The sequence below is a fragment of the Phaseolus vulgaris genome, chromosome 8, assembly GCF_051622355.1.
Source record: "Phaseolus vulgaris cultivar YP4 chromosome 8, ASM5162235v1, whole genome shotgun sequence".
Lineage (NCBI taxonomy): Eukaryota > Viridiplantae > Streptophyta > Magnoliopsida > Fabales > Fabaceae > Phaseolus > Phaseolus vulgaris.
Window position 1 is genome coordinate 12506905 of NC_143505.1, and position 19464 is coordinate 12526368.

General features: G+C 32.5%; 1 protein-coding gene and 1 long non-coding RNA gene across 2 annotated transcripts; both read left to right on the plus strand.

Annotated features, from left to right (window-relative positions):
- Positions 1–3080: 3080 nt before the first annotated feature.
- LOC137826717 (uncharacterized) lies at positions 3081–13239 on the plus strand. The gene is made up of 2 exons (XR_011083577.2): positions 3081–3383; positions 12797–13239. It is a non-coding gene; the product is annotated as an uncharacterized LOC137826717 (long non-coding RNA).
- A 5204-nt stretch (positions 13240–18443) lies between these two features.
- On the plus strand, positions 18444–19207 carry LOC137827192 (18.1 kDa class I heat shock protein). Its single transcript, XM_068633419.2, has one exon. The coding sequence runs from the start codon at positions 18518–18520 to the stop codon at positions 19028–19030; it is 513 nt and encodes a 170-aa protein (XP_068489520.1). The 5' UTR covers positions 18444–18517; the 3' UTR covers positions 19031–19207.
- The last annotated feature ends 257 nt before the right edge of the window (positions 19208–19464 follow it).

Sequence of the window (19464 nt, forward strand, 5' to 3'; positions counted from 1 at the left end):
GAAATCAGTGCGCCAAAACAGTGAGTTTTACCTTCCTCAAACCAATTCTCTTTCGTTTTCTTGTTCTGGGCACAATACAACAATCAAACCTCATCCCTCATCTCATTTATAGCAAACACAACTTTAGTTTCAGATTCACGGGTCTACTGTTTTGGTCAAGATTCTTCTGCAAGTAGCACTGGAGGGTCTAATGAAAAGAAAACTCATTGCCTCAGAACTGCACCACAGTAAATTCATTCACATGTGCACAAAGGATAGGAAAGTAAAATGCTATGTCAATGGTCTTTGCCAGCTGTAATCGTCTCAAATCTCCTCACTTTTGTGAGGAGGAGAAAAACTGCCCCCTCCGCTCACCCATCTTCGCCCGCGCCTTCAATTAAACCGATCCAAACGTAAATCATCCCGCTCGCCCCTCCCTCCTCATTGCTGGAACCCGGAAACAAACACTGCGTAAAACTTTATTTATATATGCTTTATGAGACAAACCTAACAGTCCTTGTGATCTATCACGAAATATTTCTATTCCTATCACATAGTATGCCTCACCCATATCTTTCATCTCAAAGTTATTAGAGAGAAACTTCTTAGTCTCACTTAATAGACCAAGATCATTAGTTGCAAGCAAGATATCATCAACATACAGAATCAGGAATATAAACTTGCTCCCACTGACCTTCAGGTATATACACCGATCAACGATGTTTTCCTTAAATCCAAAGGACACAATAATATCATTGAACTTAAGATACCATTGTCTAGAAGCCTGTTTAAGCCCGTATATTGATTTCTTAAATTTACACACCTGTGTTCCTTTCCTTCTTCAATGAACCCCACTGGTTGGTCCATATAAACATCCTCTTCTAAATCCCCATTCAGAAAGGCAGTTTTGACATCCATCTGATGCAACTCAAGATCATAATGAGCTACTAATGCCATGATAATTCTAAAGGAATCTTTCTTAGAAACAGGTGAAAATGTTTCCTTATAATCAATGTCATCTTTTTGAGTAAAACTTTTGGCAACAAGTCGGGCCTTGTAATGTTCGATATTGCCATGAGAGTCACGTTTAGTCTTTAAGACCCATTTACACCCGACTCTCTTGCATCCTTCTGGCAATTCTATAAGGTCCCATACATCTTTATGTGCCATTGATTTAAGCTCCTCTTTCATGGCATCTAACCACTTATCAGAATTATCATCATTGATGGCGTCTGAAAATGAAACTGAATCATTATCAATACTTAAGTCATTTTCTGACTCTTGTAGATAAACCACATAATCATTCGAAATAGCTGACATTCTTTCTCTTTGAGATCTTCTTAATACTATTTATTGTGGTTGTTCTACTACAGGTTCATTGTTAACTTCATGATCATTAATTTGTTGTTCTTCTTCATCGTTGAGTGATTCAACTACATTAGGAACAACAATACTTGAAGTAGATGTACTAGTTAAAGGAACTTGTACTCTAACTTCTTTAATCTCCACATTTTGTGAAGTATCACTCCCACTGGTTTCACCATTTTCAATGAACCTTGCATTTCCAGATTCAACAATTCTTGTGCTATGGGTAGGACAGTAAAAGATATACCCTTTTGACTTTGTTGGATAACCAAAGAAATATCCACTGATTGTTCTTGCATCCAATTTCTTTTCTTGCGGATTGTATATTCTAACTTCTGCCTGACATCCCCAAACATGCATGTGTCTCAAACTGGGTTTCCTTCCTGTCCACAATTCAAAAGGTGTCTTTTGAACTGTCTTACTAGGAACTCTGTTCAACAGATACATGACCGTTTTTAAAGCATACATCCACAATGAAACAGGTACAATTGACTTACTTAACATGCTCCTAACCATATCCATTAAGGTTTGATTACGCCTTTCTGAAACACTATTTTGTTGTGGTGTACCTGACATTGTGTATTGAGCACAAATACCACGTCTCTCAAGGAACTTAGCAAACGGACCAGGGTGTTGTCCACTTTCATCATACTTAGGTATGAAATTCTCTAATTAGTCCCAAATAACACTTAATTTTGTAAAATACTCCGTAACAGACAAATCAAACTGCTTAAAGAAGCACCCTCAAGTTGTAAATCAGAAATGCGAGATAAACCCCTTTGTGAGTATGTGACTTTTAAATCATTCCAAATATCAAAAGCTACATCCATTCAAACGATATTTTGCCTAATATGTATAGAAATGGAGTGTACGAACCAGGAGACAACCATATTATTACAGTGTGTCCAAGCCAAGAACGTGGGATCATCCTTTTGCGGGCATGGGTGTAAACAAAGAATGAACGCCACCTTATTCTTGGCATTGAGAGCAGTGGTGAAGGATTGACTCCACGAATGATAATTTGTTAAATCAAGAACAGGCGATACCGGCGAGGTAGCAGGATTCTCACTAGGGTGCAGATATAGGTAGGTTTTTGTTGGTTGCTTCGATGAGGAGGCCGATGTAGGGTTCTCGTCAGACATTTTCTGCAAAGCAAAGAATAGTCAATTATGCAAGAAAACAGAAACAAATAACGAGAACATAAAAAAGAAAAGGAGAAATCAGAGAGGGGCGCATTGCCTAGGTGACACTCCAATAACGAAGAGCACGTAACCACAGAGAAAGAAAAGCAGAGATGAACCCTAATCAAAACAAATTGAAACAGTGACAAAAACGTAAAAGGGGAGAAGAAGAAGATTCTTAGAAAAAATAAAAGATGAAAGAATTATATTCATTTGTATGCAAAAGAATAAAATACAACGGTATATATATAAAAAAAATGCCTAACAAAAAAAAAAGTTGGGCCTAAACTGCCTAAAAGAGTCAAACAACTTAAAACAGAAAATAAACTATTTAAACAAAAATGTTATGTTAACATTTTCGACTTGAATAAATTTTAAAATTTTAAAATAAACATGTTGAAAACAGTTGACCAATTATATGTATTGATTGTATCAATAAATTTAATAATGTAAGGGTCCAAGAAGCAGTACGTTAGTACACATTTTGTTCAGTACTAATGTGCAGTACAAACTAGCCTACACATATAAATCAGTGGCGTGAGAAAATAAATCAATGGCTGCAAAAGATCTATACTTGGAGTGGGATGTTTCTTTAGGACTATGGTTTGGATGAGTCACTGCAACAGGGCAATATACATACCAGGTATATCCATCTTTTGGTCATCTTCTCATCACTCTTTTTCCTTGCAATTGCAAGTAATTTTGGGCAGCTTCTACTCCAAAATCCTCAAGAGGTTGTTATGACATTGAAGAATTTGGTTGCTACTTGTCCAATCCATAGTTTTAAAGGAATCAACCACTCCACAATTTTGTTTGTAACAGATTTCAGCATCAAGCTATATATACCCCTTCGATGAGGTAGGCTTCTTTTCACTGTTATTTCTTAATTTTAATTGGCTGCGTTGTTCTCTATGTAGGTATCTTCGCTTCAAAGCATAACCAGAATTCATGAAACAGATTTACATATAATAAACGCAAACTTATATCTATTAAGCTCAATGTTACTCACTCGTTAATCCAAACTCAGTACACCTGGACTCAAGTGCTATTTCTTTATTTATCTACTAAATAATGGGACACCTTTTATTTCTCTTTCGCTTCTTATATTTGCTGCTGATGTGCTTATTTTTACTCAATCAACTCTTTTGGTTGAAGCTTGGTGCTCCCCGAACCCTCTCTCATCTTAAAAATTATTTTCATCCGATTATATTTTTAAATAGATTAAGTTTTTTATTTTGAAGATTCTTTATTTTTTTTTCTTTTTCTTATGAATTTGTTGCATGGAGTTAGGTGAGAAAAATGATTTTAACTTAGTTAGATTTATATTAAATTGTTTTTATTATGTTTGAATACTTTGCTTTAGATCTCTAGATTTTGAATGATTATCTTAATTAAGTTGAGATTTTTAAAAAAAAAAATATAATAAATTATTATAGGTAAGAGAAGTTATTATTTATGATTTTGATAGTGTCTTAGGTAGATGATCTAAATATGAAGGTGACGCGATCACATTATTTTAAGTCTTATGCAGGTTTATGTGTTTTTTAAATATATGTTAAATGTTTGAGTTTGAGATAAATCTTAATTGAGAAAATATTTTTATAGTTTGAAGGAATGAAATTTGTTGTGTGCCAATTTTGTGTTAGAATACAAGATTGGGAGAAAATTTGATCAAGCTAAAGAAAATTCTTTTTGTTTTCTTTCTTCTTATCTCTTTAATAGATTGAATATAAATGAAAATAAAATATTAATTTGTTTATTTAATTGATTTGTGGTTTTATTTAAATGGGTTATGTTATTATACGAAAATTGTTGTTATGAATGATACAAACTATATGAATTTGGACTCACAATTATGGGATGACACGTGAACCATTAATTGAGTTGTGGTATTAAGTAAAGACACGTGTTATAACATGGATTTCCTTGTTTTCCTGATAGTCTAAAATATTATGCATGAGAAGTTGGGGGAGTTATAATGCGTGATAGTCTAAAATATTATGCGTAAGTTATAATGAACTTACCTTAATCAATTACTCTTAAGTTCAATTATTAATCTAAGTTTTGGCTTGAATTATATGTTATTGTCTAGTGAGACACAAATATTTTGAAAATCACTAGTTGATATTTCATTTGTTGAATATGTTATATATATATATGATCTTTACTATTTGTGTGTGTTGGTGTTTATCAAATTGAATTGTTTTTGGATTTCTAATGAAAATATTTCCTTTTATATACTTTTCTTACTTAAAAATTTGAATATATTATCTAAATATATACGTATACATACATGTACAAGAACAATATTTAGAAGAGATTGAAGTTTTATTTGTGACTCTCACTAGCGCAAAAATGCTAATCAAGTGCGGTTATTTTACATTTACAAATGCGGCTATAGAGCCGCATTTGATCAACACGCATTCGTAAATAAGAGAGGTACAAATGCGGCTCTATAGCCGCATTTGTAAATACTATTTATAAGTACGGCTATTTCAAATAGCCGCATTTGTATATTCGTCTGAATGAGGGGTAAGGGTTTAGGGGTTTAGGGTTTACAAATGCGGCTATTACCATAGCCACATTTGTAAATCATGTTTTTGATTTACAAATGCGGCTTTGGTAAATAACCGCACTTGTAAATAGTGTTTTTTTTAGTGCAATCTGTTTTGTGCCTAAACCATATAAATTAACATGCATATTGATCAAAAGGTACCCAACCAGACAAATACATAAATATAGAGATAAATTCAGAGAATCAAAATGTACATTACAAACAAGTAATCAAATTACATATAAAACCTAAACTATTGATCAGCTATGCTAGAGTTATAAAAATTTACGAAATATGTGGACCAAGAATGTCTCAGATATGACATGGCTTCCAAATTCATTGGTATTTCTTCTGTGAATAACTGCATTGCAAAATATAGTTGACATAAATTAGTTTTTAGATACATATATGTTCAAGAATTATAAAAATGATTTAACATATCATGTTACCTCTTTCCAACCAGTTTTAACACCTAGTCTTATAATGGTAATCATCCATTGCATAATGTAATAGCCACAGTCATAGCTTCCTGGTTGTTTATTACACTATAATTCAATAAAAAGTAAAAGTTAGTATATTGATAAACAATGATAAGAGAAAGAAAAAAATTATAAACCTTTATTCTTATCCAGTTCAAATTATTTGAATTGGATCGACCTTTTAGGATGTTATATCCACGCCATGAACTGGTTAATACAAAAAACCTCGTTAGTAGATGGTTAATTAGTAAAATACAAAGTTAAGTTTATAGTGTACTTACGTATCAATGATATCCTTAAATTTTGTGGGTATCTTCTTGTGTAGGGAACATAACCACACAACAGTCTTATCAACAATTGATAAGACAAGTAACTGCCAATGATGCCTATATCATTCATGAAAATAGTTTGTAAATATTTAAAACATGAAATAGTAATAATTGATGACATATAATTCAACTTACTCATTAATATAAAAGCATAAATAAATTTCTTTTCCCTCTTTTTCCAGGGTGTTAGTGATGTATGTTTGAGTCTCATATGACCTTGGTCCAACAGGATTAGTATATGCAGGATCTAAGAATCCAAACACATTTTCCTTCCCCTCAGTGAGACAAACTCCATGCAAAAACCTACAAGTTATTAGTTAAAGCATAAGCAATAATAATTTAACATAAAGTAAATTGAATAATAGGTAAAGATACTTACATCATAAAAAATTAAATTATATTTATATTGAGCGCCTGATTCCCATATACAAATTCTAATAAATCTGTGTTGTACATCATTAGTGGCAGTTCAGTGTTTATTTGAAAAAACGTATCATCCCACGGAACTACAAAAGGTTCATTACCAATCTGACTAGCAATGAGACCTAAGGAAACTATAGGATCGTCAACTGGAACCTCACGCTTCTTCTCCGGACTTGGTTTCCGAAAAGGTTTCTACAAGATAAAGAACATTTGTATTAAATTATATGTAATATATAAATATAAATAAAAATTAATATAATGAAATGAAATTATTACATGAGGTTGGGGCATAAATTGAATGAGGTCTCTGGGCCAGGCAACGAATGTCTGAAATGCATCGGCCACAGTGGTTACCTCATCTGAAGGTAGTGGAACACGAGCATCAGGTACTCGTACTTTTTCAACTGTTACCTTCGCCACATCAGGGGAGAGAGGAACGTTATGTAAGGTGGTGGCCTCTTCATAGACTTTTCCAAGGTCCACCACCCGAGGAAGTTTGTCGCCCGCTATCAGTAGCTCACAATCCTTCGTCTGCCCAATGATATCATCCCCTGATGTTGTAGGAGTCGCACAACTCCCTTTTGTGCTCTTGGGAGTGGGACTAACAAGGGGTTGAATCGGCTCAGCACAAAGTTGTTGCGATAGAAACTCTTGTCGCATTCAATCATTCTCCTTTCTCATCTCTAGCCGCATCAAATCGGTCTCCCTTCTCATCTCCTCCATTAATTCTTCACGTATCTTAGTCTTCATTTGAGTTTCGTTCTCTTTGAAGGAGGAGGATGAATGTCATTCTGAAACTCCAAAATATAGTTTAATTTCAACCCATTGTCCAGCTTCACGAATAGAACCACAGTGCTCAGGTCGTCCAATTGCTTCAACCAGGATATCGTGACGACCTTCAACAACAAATTTACAGTTGTATTCCAAGGAATCCTGCAAGAGAAAAAAATCATATCATTTTTTAATATAATTAATGCTTTAAAATAAATGAAAATAACGAAAATAGCTTACAATTTTTTCGGTGATAACCCCGGATTGCTCAAAACTTGGTGCACCCGACTTTTTAATTCGGGTCTTCTTCCATTTTACATGGCAAAAAGGTGGTGATGGAGGAGAAGTGACCCCTGTTTCCACATTCTCAGACGACATCCCCTGTTTAGATTGCTCTTTTTCCACCATCAGTTCTTGCTCAAGTTTTCGATACCCCTAACGAGACATTACGTGTGGGGTAACTTTCTTCAAAGCTATCTCTTGAGCTTTCTTCCGACGATCCTGTCATAATTGAAATAAACAAAGTGAAGTAAATAAGATAAACTTATTAATGTTATATAAATAAAAAAAGTTAAGTTACTTCACTTACCATCCAAGCCTCATTTTGACGACTTTCTTTAAAAAGACGCCATGTCTCTTCATCAATATGTTTGTACTTTAAACATGGATTTTCGTCTTTAAGGTCGCCAAAAACGTATCTCGAAGTCAGTCTTGACTTAAAGGTACGAAATTTAAGTCCGATATTGGATATATTCTTTGATTGAAGCGGTTCCACATCAAGAATTTCAAAGTTTGCCTGGAAAATAACATCACCAAATTAAAATTAATCAATGAATATTAAAAAGCATTATATCAAAATGTAAAGTTTACCAGAACATCCTCCCAGATCATGTTCCAATCGACCTTTGACACCTCATCCCATGAATTAATCAAAATGGAGAGCCTCTCACGAGAAACAACTCCAAGATAGCTCATAAACTCATCTGCTTTAGGACCAAAAGGCACTCTAGTGTTGACGTCAATGTCAACACGTGTCTTCTCACCAGCAGCACGTCTCAATGCGAGACGCTTCAATCTAGTAGGTCCTAAGCTACCTCGTCCGCATCGAGGTCTGAGTGGGGTTTGATCGTCATCCATGTCTCTGTTAAAAAAATTAGGTAACAAACATTAGTTAATCTGCATCGAATTAAAATCATATAAAAATAATACATAAAGTTCTAAATGCTTATTTACGGGTTGCATGTGGGTTGAATGTTCATATGTAAATTCCTTCACTGTGGTCTTTACGGGTTGCATGTAGATCATCAAGTACATCGTCATCTTTATTAATTATCATTGGTGTGAATGAACGGGGGTCACCATTTTCAATTTCATTTATGGCCTCCCCTTGTTTTTTCCCGTGTAAAACGACATACCAATGTTCTGACGTAGGATCTTTCACGTAGAAAACTTGAGATGCTTGTTGAACCATTATAAATGGCTCATCTCGATACCCTATCTTTCGAAAGTCCACTAGTGTGAATCATGATTTATCAATTTTAACCCCACTTTTATTGTCAACCCATTTACACTTGAAAACTGGAACGCAAAACTTAGTGTAGTCAACCTCCCATATCTCTTCTATAAACCCATAGTATGTCATTGATCCAAGTACTGGATTTGTATCTTTCGAAGTCGAAAACTGTATTGACTCGACTTCAAGAGTAACACCAGAATTTTGAACTGTACTCTTTTCATCCATGGACTTTAGGTAAAATATACAATTATTCACTTCGTGCGTTGTACATGAGATGACATCAAACTTCAATCCAGCAGCCAACCAGGTCAAGGTCTCTTATGCCGTTGAATCCTTGAACACCTCGTCTTTAAACCAAGGCATGAAAGTTCTATTATGTTCCATCAAGACTCATTTCTCTGCTTGTCTTGGGTTATTTGTCTTCACAATGGCTTTATGAGCTTCTATGTAAGGTATAACTTCATTTGTGTTATTCAATATGTATAAATGTGCTTGCAAGACTTCTGATCGAGATTTGCTTACAATACTCACACCACGTAAACATTTACTTGTAGAATGCCTGTGGTGCCATGAATTAGCTGGAAAACCTATTGAATTTGCTTTTGTCATGTACTCTGAACAAAATTCAATACTTTCTTCAGCTATGTACCTTTCAATCATTGAAGCCTTTGGACGATAATGATTTTTCACATAACCTTTTAAAATTTTCATATACCGCTCAACAGGATACATCCATCTTAAGTACACTAGTCCACACAATCTAACCTCTCTTACCAGATGCACCACTAGATGAACCATGATGTCAAAAAAAGATGGAGGAAAAAACATCTCCAATTCACACAAGATAACAACATTTCATTTTGAAGTTCATATAATTCTGATGGATCAATGACTTTACAACAGATGGAAGAGAAGAATGAGCACAAACGGGTTATGGTAAGATGTGGCAATCATGAGACTTCAACCCAATTAACTTCAAATCTTGCATTGACACTAGGCTCTTCACATTTGAGGAATGTCCTTGTGGAACTTTCACACCCTTTAGACATTGACAAAAACTAATTTTTTCATCTTTTGACATTGTGTAACAGGCTGGGGGCAAATATGTATGCTTACCCATTTCTATGGGTGCCAACTCGCCGCGTATGTTCATCTCAATCAAATCTAAACGAGCATTTAGACCATCCTTCATCTTCCCATTAATGTTAAGAAGTGTACCAATTAAGCTATCACACACATTCTTCTCAACATGCATTACATTTATACAATGTCTGACTTCTAACCTCGACCAGTAAGGAAGATCAAAGAAGATTGATTTCTTCTTCCAAATGTTTGTCACAGATGACTTTTTTTTTTACTTACCGAAGTTGTGGTCTATGTTATTTACCTTTTCGTAAACCTCAACACCGGTTAATGGAGTTGGTGGACCACTAGCCTCTTGGTGTCCATTAAAGGCTTTTTTCAACCTCCGGTAAGGATGATGACTTCTAAGAAACCTCTGATGCCGAAGATATATTGTTTTCCTTTCATGTTTCAATTGTTGAGAAACAGTGTCTTCTTCGCATATTGGACATGCTTTATGACCCTTAACACTATAACCTAATAAGTTACCATATGTCGGAAAGTCATTGATGTTGCAAAATAACATGGCATGAAGCTTGAAAGTTTCATTAACAAATTCGTCAAATACTTCAACACCCTGGTCCCACATTAACTTCAAATCTTCAATTAGAGGACTTAGATATACATCAATATCATTCCCTGGTTGTTTCGGACCGGATATCATCATAGACAACATCATGTATTTTCGCTTCATGCACAATCCAGGAGGTAAGTTGTAAATAACTAGTAAAACAGGCCATGAACTGTGATTTGTACTCATAGTACCAAACGGATTCATTCCGTCTGTAGCTAAACCAAGTCGAATATTTCTTGATTCTTTAACAAATTCTGGAAACTCATCATTAAATTTCTTCCATTGAATAGAATCAGCTGGATGTCGGTACATGCCATCACATTTCCTCTCATCTACATGCCATCTAAGATTCTTAGCATCGTTTGGCTTTGCAAACAAACGCTTCATCCTTGGAATGATGGGAAGATACCACATAACCTTCATTAGGGGTTCATGATTTTCTATGTCTTCAATAGTATCATCATCTTTTTTGTTTCAACTTATAACGTGATAACCCACACCTCAGACAACTTTTCAACAATTCAAAATCTTTCCGGTATAATATACAATCATTAGGACATGCATGTATCTTTTTATACTCCATACCCATTGGACAAAGAATCTTTTTGGCCTCATAATTACGATTAGGTAGAGTATTTTCCTCTAGAAGCATATCCTTCAACAACTGAAGCAATTCTGTGAAGCTTTTATCAGTCCATCCATTTATTGCCTTCAAATTCATCAATCTTAACACCGCCGACAACCGTGTGAAGTTAGTTGATCCAGGATACAATGGAGTCTCTGCATCGCTTGACATACTTCCATATCCATGCGTTTTTGCAAAAGACTCAGCTCCTACATCATGAATCATGTCTTCCAATCGATCATCATCTACATATCGTGTACTACTTCATCCATGGTGGACCCCACGTATTCTTCAATTACGGAAACACGTGGTAAATTTAATAATTCAGCATGCCATGTCCAAGTTGTATAAGATCGAAGAAACTCATCACATAGCAGGTGTTCCCTCATTATATTAACATCCAATATCCTTCCATTCAAACAATTAACGCACGGACATCTGATCTTTGCTCCATCATGACCAGTATTAATCGTGTTACGTTGTGCAAATTGTATAAATTCTTCTACTCCTCTTTCGTACTCCTCACTTATACGAACATAATTCATCCAATTTCGATTCATTATATATTCTGGAATAGTTAGAATATTTAAATCAGTGTTCTATCTCACGCGTTTGCCGAGGGTCGAACACTCTCGGACTCAATACCAAAACGTATTATTGCTAAATATAACATATAAAGTAACAACTAGCTACTAAATAATACAAATTTTAATATAAATTACATAATACATAAAAAAGAACAAATTCAAAATATAATAAGTACTAATACTAAATAATATAAAATTTGAAAAATAAAAATAATAATACATAAAAAAAACATAAAAATTCAAAATATAATAAATACTAAATAATATCAAATTTAAAATATAAAATAAATTATAATACATCAAAACAAAAAATCAAAAAAATGCAAAAAAAAAATTAAAAAATTTAAAACAGCATACACCAACCTTGTGCATGAACCAAAGTTGGTGGTGAAGAGTGGTAGGGGAGCAAGAGCAACAACGTTAGCAGCGGCGATAGCGACAGCAGTGGAAGCGGTGGCGGAGCAAGGACAAAGAACTAATGGAACAGTATGTACCTTCGACCCACAATGCAAGGAAACGAAAGCCATTAAAAAACAGACATTGTGAAGATTGAAAGGAAGAAAGCGGATCAATGGAATCAGTACGTACCTTCGACCAACAATGCAATGAACAACGCAAACGAAAGGAAGAACAGAAAGAAACTATGAAAGTGGTGAGGCGCGTAAAAAAATTTAAGGTAAAAAGAATTTACAAATGTGGCTAAACGTAATAACCGCATTTGTAAATCAAAGCGCTTGATTTACAAATGCGGCTATACAAACAACCGCATTTGTAAATCAAATTAATTTAAAAAATGTCACCGCGTTTTTTACGAATACGTTTAAGCGCAAAGCCGCATTAAATAAAGAGCGTTCTTTTCTTCATTTTGCACTAGTGTCTATTTATATATATATATATATATATATATATATATATTATTGAATAAGTTGTATTTTAAAATATTGTATATTTTGTATAAATAGTTTGTTCGATCTATAATAAAATAAATAATTTTGTGAGATATTACAATTGCTCAAACAATAAAAGAATTATAAGAAAAACAATTTTTTATTTTTCAACACTAACAAGATTTGAAATTTAAAATGGTGAATCAAATCACGGTGTTTGCTCATGAACATCTATTTTTTAAGCTTATGCATAAAACACTAGACATGTTTATATATATACAATAAGATGTTATGAGTGGGTGAGTTTGACATCAACGGTTCATTTTGAGATAAGAATGCACTTCTCTCAATTCAAGATGGCTAAGGAAAGTGAAGCTATTAATCAAATATGGCTCTACGTGTAGATAACAGTTGTAGGAGAACTATGGAAACAGAGAAATAAGAAGATATTTAGAAATGGACAGGTGGATCATAATGAAGTCTTCACGATGGCTCAAATGAAGGTATGGTCATCGGTAACTGCGAAGGTACTTCTAGCGAGTTTTTCATACACTGATTGGTGTCTCGAACCTATTGTGTGTTTGAGGTCAATTAAAGCCAATAGAGGTTAGGTGTATGAGTAATTTTTAGCGGTAAGGCCGGTATTGCACAACTCATCTGATTTGTTGTAGTTGTGTCAGCCGAGCTGCGCTTTGTTGGTAGTTGTTGCGAATCTTTATATTCTTGCGTTTTGTAAGGGTGGAGGTGTCTTCTAGTCTCTTGTATAAGGGTTGAGATATCTCTTAAATATTTTATTAATTATTCTTTTCTTGCTAATAAAAAAAATTACGGAAAGTGTCATTACAAAGTCCAAATCTCAAAGCTAACAAAAAGGCATCAGCATACGTTTGATAAAAACATTGCGCATTATATCTCAAGAAATATCAAAAAAATATGATTCCGACATTGAATTAACAAAAATTGCATAAAATAAGAATGATGACAGAAAAGTAAACACAACATACTGATTAATCACATCAACTAATTGAAAGAGGGTACATAACAAGTCCACTAATTTAAAATATTACTTGGACACAATATTGATTGATATAGGTATCTAACGAGCAGAACCGACCAACAGTAGTCTAAGGAAATGTGGTGCTGTAAAGACATGCTGCTATAAATATTGCTACTGTTGAAAATTATGCAGAATTTTACTGCATAACTATGTCATATAAAGCACTAGAGGATGTGCCAAAAAACTTAGGCTTATTTATGTTGTTATGCGTTAGATTGTAGATGGATTTGGGACACGATGTTTCGTTTTAATTTATTTAATTTTTGCTATAAAAAAAAGTAGACACAACCCACAAAACAATGACTGATTGAAGCAAATAGTACAATATTGCAATTCTATATCATAGAATTTGACAAGAAAAAGACCCTGAAACAAAGATCTAGGAGAGATGAAGAGAGAAAGAGGAATGCAAATAAGGCCTCTGTATACATTAAAAGAGAAGGCATTGGAGTGGCTCTGAATCCCTTGAAAGCATAACTTGGAGAAGCTAGTGGAGCTCACTGTTTTTTCCTCTCCATCATCCTATAAAAAGGAATGTGAGTCACCCAGAAGGGGACTTGGATTGTGATCATTCACAAAATTTTCAACTTTAAAAGTTTAGATTCTTCTGAGTTGATTTTCAAATTAAACACAACTTGGTGTTGAAAGAGTTGTAAAGTTACAGATTCGCTTAAAGGAATTTCACAAGTGCAAGACACAATTGTATACTTTCACAATAAAGCTAATTGAGCTTCTGATCAACTTATAGACTACTCAAGATTAAGAATATAGTATTAGAGTCCATCTTCTAATCAACTAAAGAGTTTATGGACTTTAACAGTTAACCAAAGCACTCAATATGATCTAAGATGTTGAATCAGATTAAGAAAATATTTTACCTTGTACAAGATAATTATTAATTAATTCTAATGTATTTAATTAGATATTTTAGTCAACAAACATTATGGCATCGTCACCACCCACCACGCGATGATTAATAAATTATATTATTCTTAAGTATTTTTTTATTACATTATTTTATAGCTTCTCTTTTTTTTTTATTCTCTTTGTCAGATCATTTAGTTTTTTCACACTAATTTTATTTCTCTTGATTATAGAAATACAAAATAATCATAAGAATATAATTCTTCTTGTACTGTTTATTCATCGTAACTAACTGATATTTTTTAAACAAAAAGGGTGAGAGCGATATATATATATATATATATATATATATATATATATATATTTGATTATCTTCATGATAAAGCAGAACCAGTTTCATATTCTGATATGAATTAATGCATTCACACATGCAATCTTTCCGTGGATTTTTGTTGATTCTTATATTATTAATACAAAACATTTTCTAATTTTATTGATTTTTTTTATCAGTAATAAGCAATGAATAAATGTGAACCACTTTAGGAATGGTTCTACCCTTATACAGAGCACACAACCTTTAACACGTACCCGTCAAAGCCTAAAGATACCACTTCTTAATTAAATCCGAAAAGAAATCACCTACGACACTCACTCTTATTCCCAAAAAAATACATCATGACATCATCCTCATACAGACGAAAATGTCAATACACCAATCAGAAGGAGAAAAGTGCAGCCTCGTAAGACTTGGATGTAACCCAAGACTAAGCCTTTAGTTGAACCAAAGCAAACACTTCCAATGCATCTATGTTGGAGATCTCACATCGACCAGAGATGAGGACAATCTATTGTATATAAGTGGGTGCAAACCTCAACTTCATGAGCCGGTTTTATAGGGTTGAGTTAGACTTAAAGTCCATTTTGTAATAATCTATTACACCCTCTTTAAATATTACTCTGTTTCTATGCTTCAAAATCACTCCCCAAACCTCATTTATCGAAGCAGACACATCACACATCCTAAACTGAGAGAAATTTAGTAATTAAACATTATAAAACGAACTTTACACACTCAACCATGCACATCAATAATTTCAAAATAACCACACAAATTTACACTCGAATAACATATGTGTACAAGACTCATCATAACTGAATAATTTTATTAGAGTATTATTTGATTGATGGTGGAGGTTGAAAAGGAAGCTCCATCTTGATAGCTGCAAGCCATTAATCATATATTCTGCACCATTTCATATTTTATGTGGCTTTTCTGATTGTTCCATAGTCCCATCACAGTGCAAAGTAGATTCGCAATGGAATTGACGAAATTCAAGACCTGCACCATAATAACCATACAAAATGTCTTCAGAATAAATCCTATAAACCCCGTTCTTATCCTACCAGTAATGCATTCTGGCATCGCATATTTAAAGCAGAATTCATACTAGTAAGCCTCATATCATTTAACAAAAACCCCTATTAACATAAACTTTTCAATAAATATTCTTAATTTTTCTATTGCCTAAAACTGAGTTTTTTTTTATAAGTTAATTAGTAAATAACGTTTAATTATATCAGTTGTTGTTCTTAAATATTATTTTGAATTCATGTATACCCTAATTTTAGTGTCATGTTTCTCTTTAGTTGAGCATGAATATAGTGTCATATTTTACCCTAATTTGTAATCCAAAAACATAATTTTTTTTAATTTTATCAATAGATTAATTAAATATAATTTAAAATATTTACAATTTCAAAAAAAAAATATTAGAGTAATCATGTTTTAATAATCATTCCTTATAAAAACAACTTTAAATATAATTTAAATATTTATAATTAAAGACAATATTTTTATTATTGTAAGTCACAATTTTATTGTCATTTATTTTTTTCTGAAAAGTCATGCCATAAAATTTTGACGTAAAACTCAAAACATGTTGTCTATCGTGAATTAAAAGTTATATTTGTAAATTTATAACAATTTTATTGTTTAACTCACTTTATTCTAAAAGTAACACTTGTGGGATATAAATAAACAATAACTACTTTTGAAATATAAATAAACAATAATTTTACAAATATAATATTTGATAATTATTAAATAACACTTATAAAATTACTGTCTTTCTTATATGTAAGAAATAGTTATATAAGTCTTAACTAGTTTAGTGTTCACTAGTAAAAGAATTATAGTTAAAAGAAAAAACAGATCTTAACAAAATTATTAAGTGCATTCAAAATAGGAAAATAACTATGAAGAAATGTGTATCAAATTCATAATAAAGGTTTCATTATGACAATTAAATGCAAAATCATTTTGAGGGAGTGAATGTATAAGAATATGAGAGGAAAGTGTGAATAAAGTAATGATATTTAGATTGGGGTATCTATGAAGCTCAGTCACTTCTCTTAAGTGGCGTGTCGGTGTCGGATACTTGTATCGGACACCGATACTCGTATGACACTTGTAGGACACGTATCCATGAAGTGTTCAATTTAAAAAATATTTGTTGGATTTCTAAAAATTATAGTATGGTTCTAACACAATTTAAAAAAAAGACATTAATTTTCTAAAAACTCAAACTTATTGTATAAATACTTATTATGATTATAAAAATAAAAAACAAATCATTTTGAACCAGTCATGAAAAAATATCTTTCTGCTCCAAAAAATAATATGAAACATCCTTGTGCACATAAATATTTATTGTCAAATTTATATAATTCATAATTATATAATATATAGATTTGTGTCCCCGTGTCCTACGTTTTAGAGATTATACGTAACTTCGTGTCGTGCTCGTGTCATATCAGTGTCCGTGTCAGTATATGTGCTACATAGGGGGTATGTTAAAGTGAATGTGTGAGAAAAGTTGACAAAAGTTTGTGAGTGATGTGATAGTTGTGAGGAAATTTTGATTTTTTTTTAAAGGTGTAAAATGTTACTTTACAAATTTACCCTTAGTTATTACAAAAATTTAATAATAAAATGAGTTTTTTTTATTTAAAACATATTCATAAATTTAAAAACTATAATTAAAAATATTAAATATATATTAAATGTAAATAAGTATAATTTAAAAATTATAATTAAAAAAATTAAATAAAAACAAAGAGTTGACATAATTTCTTAAAATATTAAACATGTATTATAAAATTCGAAAATAAATAATAAAATAAATCAGATATTATATAAATAAATAAAATATTATTTTTTAATATTAAAAATCCTGTAATAATAAAAAAAATAAAAAATACTATAAAAAATATAAGATAATTAACAATAGAGAAGTATTTCATAAAAAAATTATAACTCATCAACATAATAATTATACACAAAAAAATATATTAATATAAACACAACAACAAATTAAATAAAAACATAAATTCAAATAATTTCTTAAAATATTAAATATATATTATAAAATTAAAAAATAAATCACATCTTATATAAATAAAAAAATACTATTTTTAATATTAAAAAATTTACAATAATAATAAATAAAAAATTCATAACAGTAGAATAAATGAAGATAAAAAATATTAAACACATACGTTTTCCTCTTAAAGAAAAAAATATTTACTTTTCACAAATAAATCTTTTCATTTATTTACTTGTACTTGTGAAACATGCACGAGCAAACCGACCCTAATCTCTATCATTCCTGGAAACACACGTGGGATAACCTCGTTACTTACTTGCATGATATTCATATACTGTCAACTCTACTTTTACTTTTATTTTTCTTAAACTAAACATTTCTAAAAATTCATTTTAGTTTTTACTTATTTTTATTTATTTTTTCCTTCCCTAATTTCTATTGTTATAATTTAGTAAAGGTCATAATAGTTTGACATATCTTTTTTTTTTCTAACATTTAAATTATATATATCCTTATAAATTATCATTTTATTATGATATTTTTTATTCTAATATAATATTTTATTATGAATAGCAATTGTCAAATTAATATAAAAAAAAAAGTGGTGTGAAAAGACTAATTTTTTCTTTAGGTAAAGATCTAGAAACTCGTTTTTTACTCTACCAAAAAGATAAACAGAATCGGCCAAAAGCACGGTATAAATCTTCTAACCACATTCCCATGCTTATAAATAAGTGCTTCCTTCATTGGCTCACAAGCAGCATCATATTCCTCAGCACCATAAGAAACACTACCATCCTCACCAAATAGGAAAACAAATGTCCCTCACTCACACTCGTCCCTTCTTCAGCAGAAGAAGGCCTGATCATTCAACCCACCAACCAACCTGGGAGCCCTTCCAAGCCCAGGAACACCACACCATGGGCCTGGCACAGTCCAACCCACCACCACCGTTCATGGCTTTTCCCGCCGCCGATCCCTCACCGATCCTCAACTCGCACATAGATTTCAAGGAGACTGCGGAGGCGCACGTGTACAAGGTCCACCTTCCTGGGTACAAGCGCAACGATGTGCGTGTGGAGGTGGACGACGACAGGGTTCTCTGCATCACTTGCGGGAAGAGCGTGGAGAAGGAGGAGCAGCGAGAAGGGTGGCACTGCGTAGAACTCTCCAGCGGTCACTTCATTCAGCGCCTCACTCTCCCCGAGAACTCAGTTGTCGACCACGTCAAAGCCTTCATGGAAAACGGGGTCCTCAACATTACTGTTCCTAAATACAACAAAGGCTCTCACACTCGTGCCAGAAACATCAACATTTCTTCTCGTCCCTAAATGTTTGAACCTAAGTTTAAAACTCAACTGTTATCTTTGTACGAGAAACATGGTGGTTGTCTAAATAATAACTAAAGTTGTGTGCGTGAGTCTATGCTTTTGCATGCTTTCAACTATATATGTTATCGTGTATTTGATCAATAATTAATTTGGGGGACTCGTTACCTTCCAAACAAACACTTCCCGCATGGAACTTCCAGAGGCAAAGTGATTATTACACGCTGCTTTGGTATTTTTGTTTGTATTTTTTGATAGGTGATATACAGAGAGATTTAACAGTAATGTGTAAAGCATACAAGAGATTATCAAATCATGATTTCAACCCAAAACTTTAAAATTTATTACTTGTGATTCTTTTTTTCTAATAAAAAAGTTGAAATCATCTATTTTTAAATTAAAACTTTAAAGTTTAAAATTTTGTGAGTTTTTCTTTT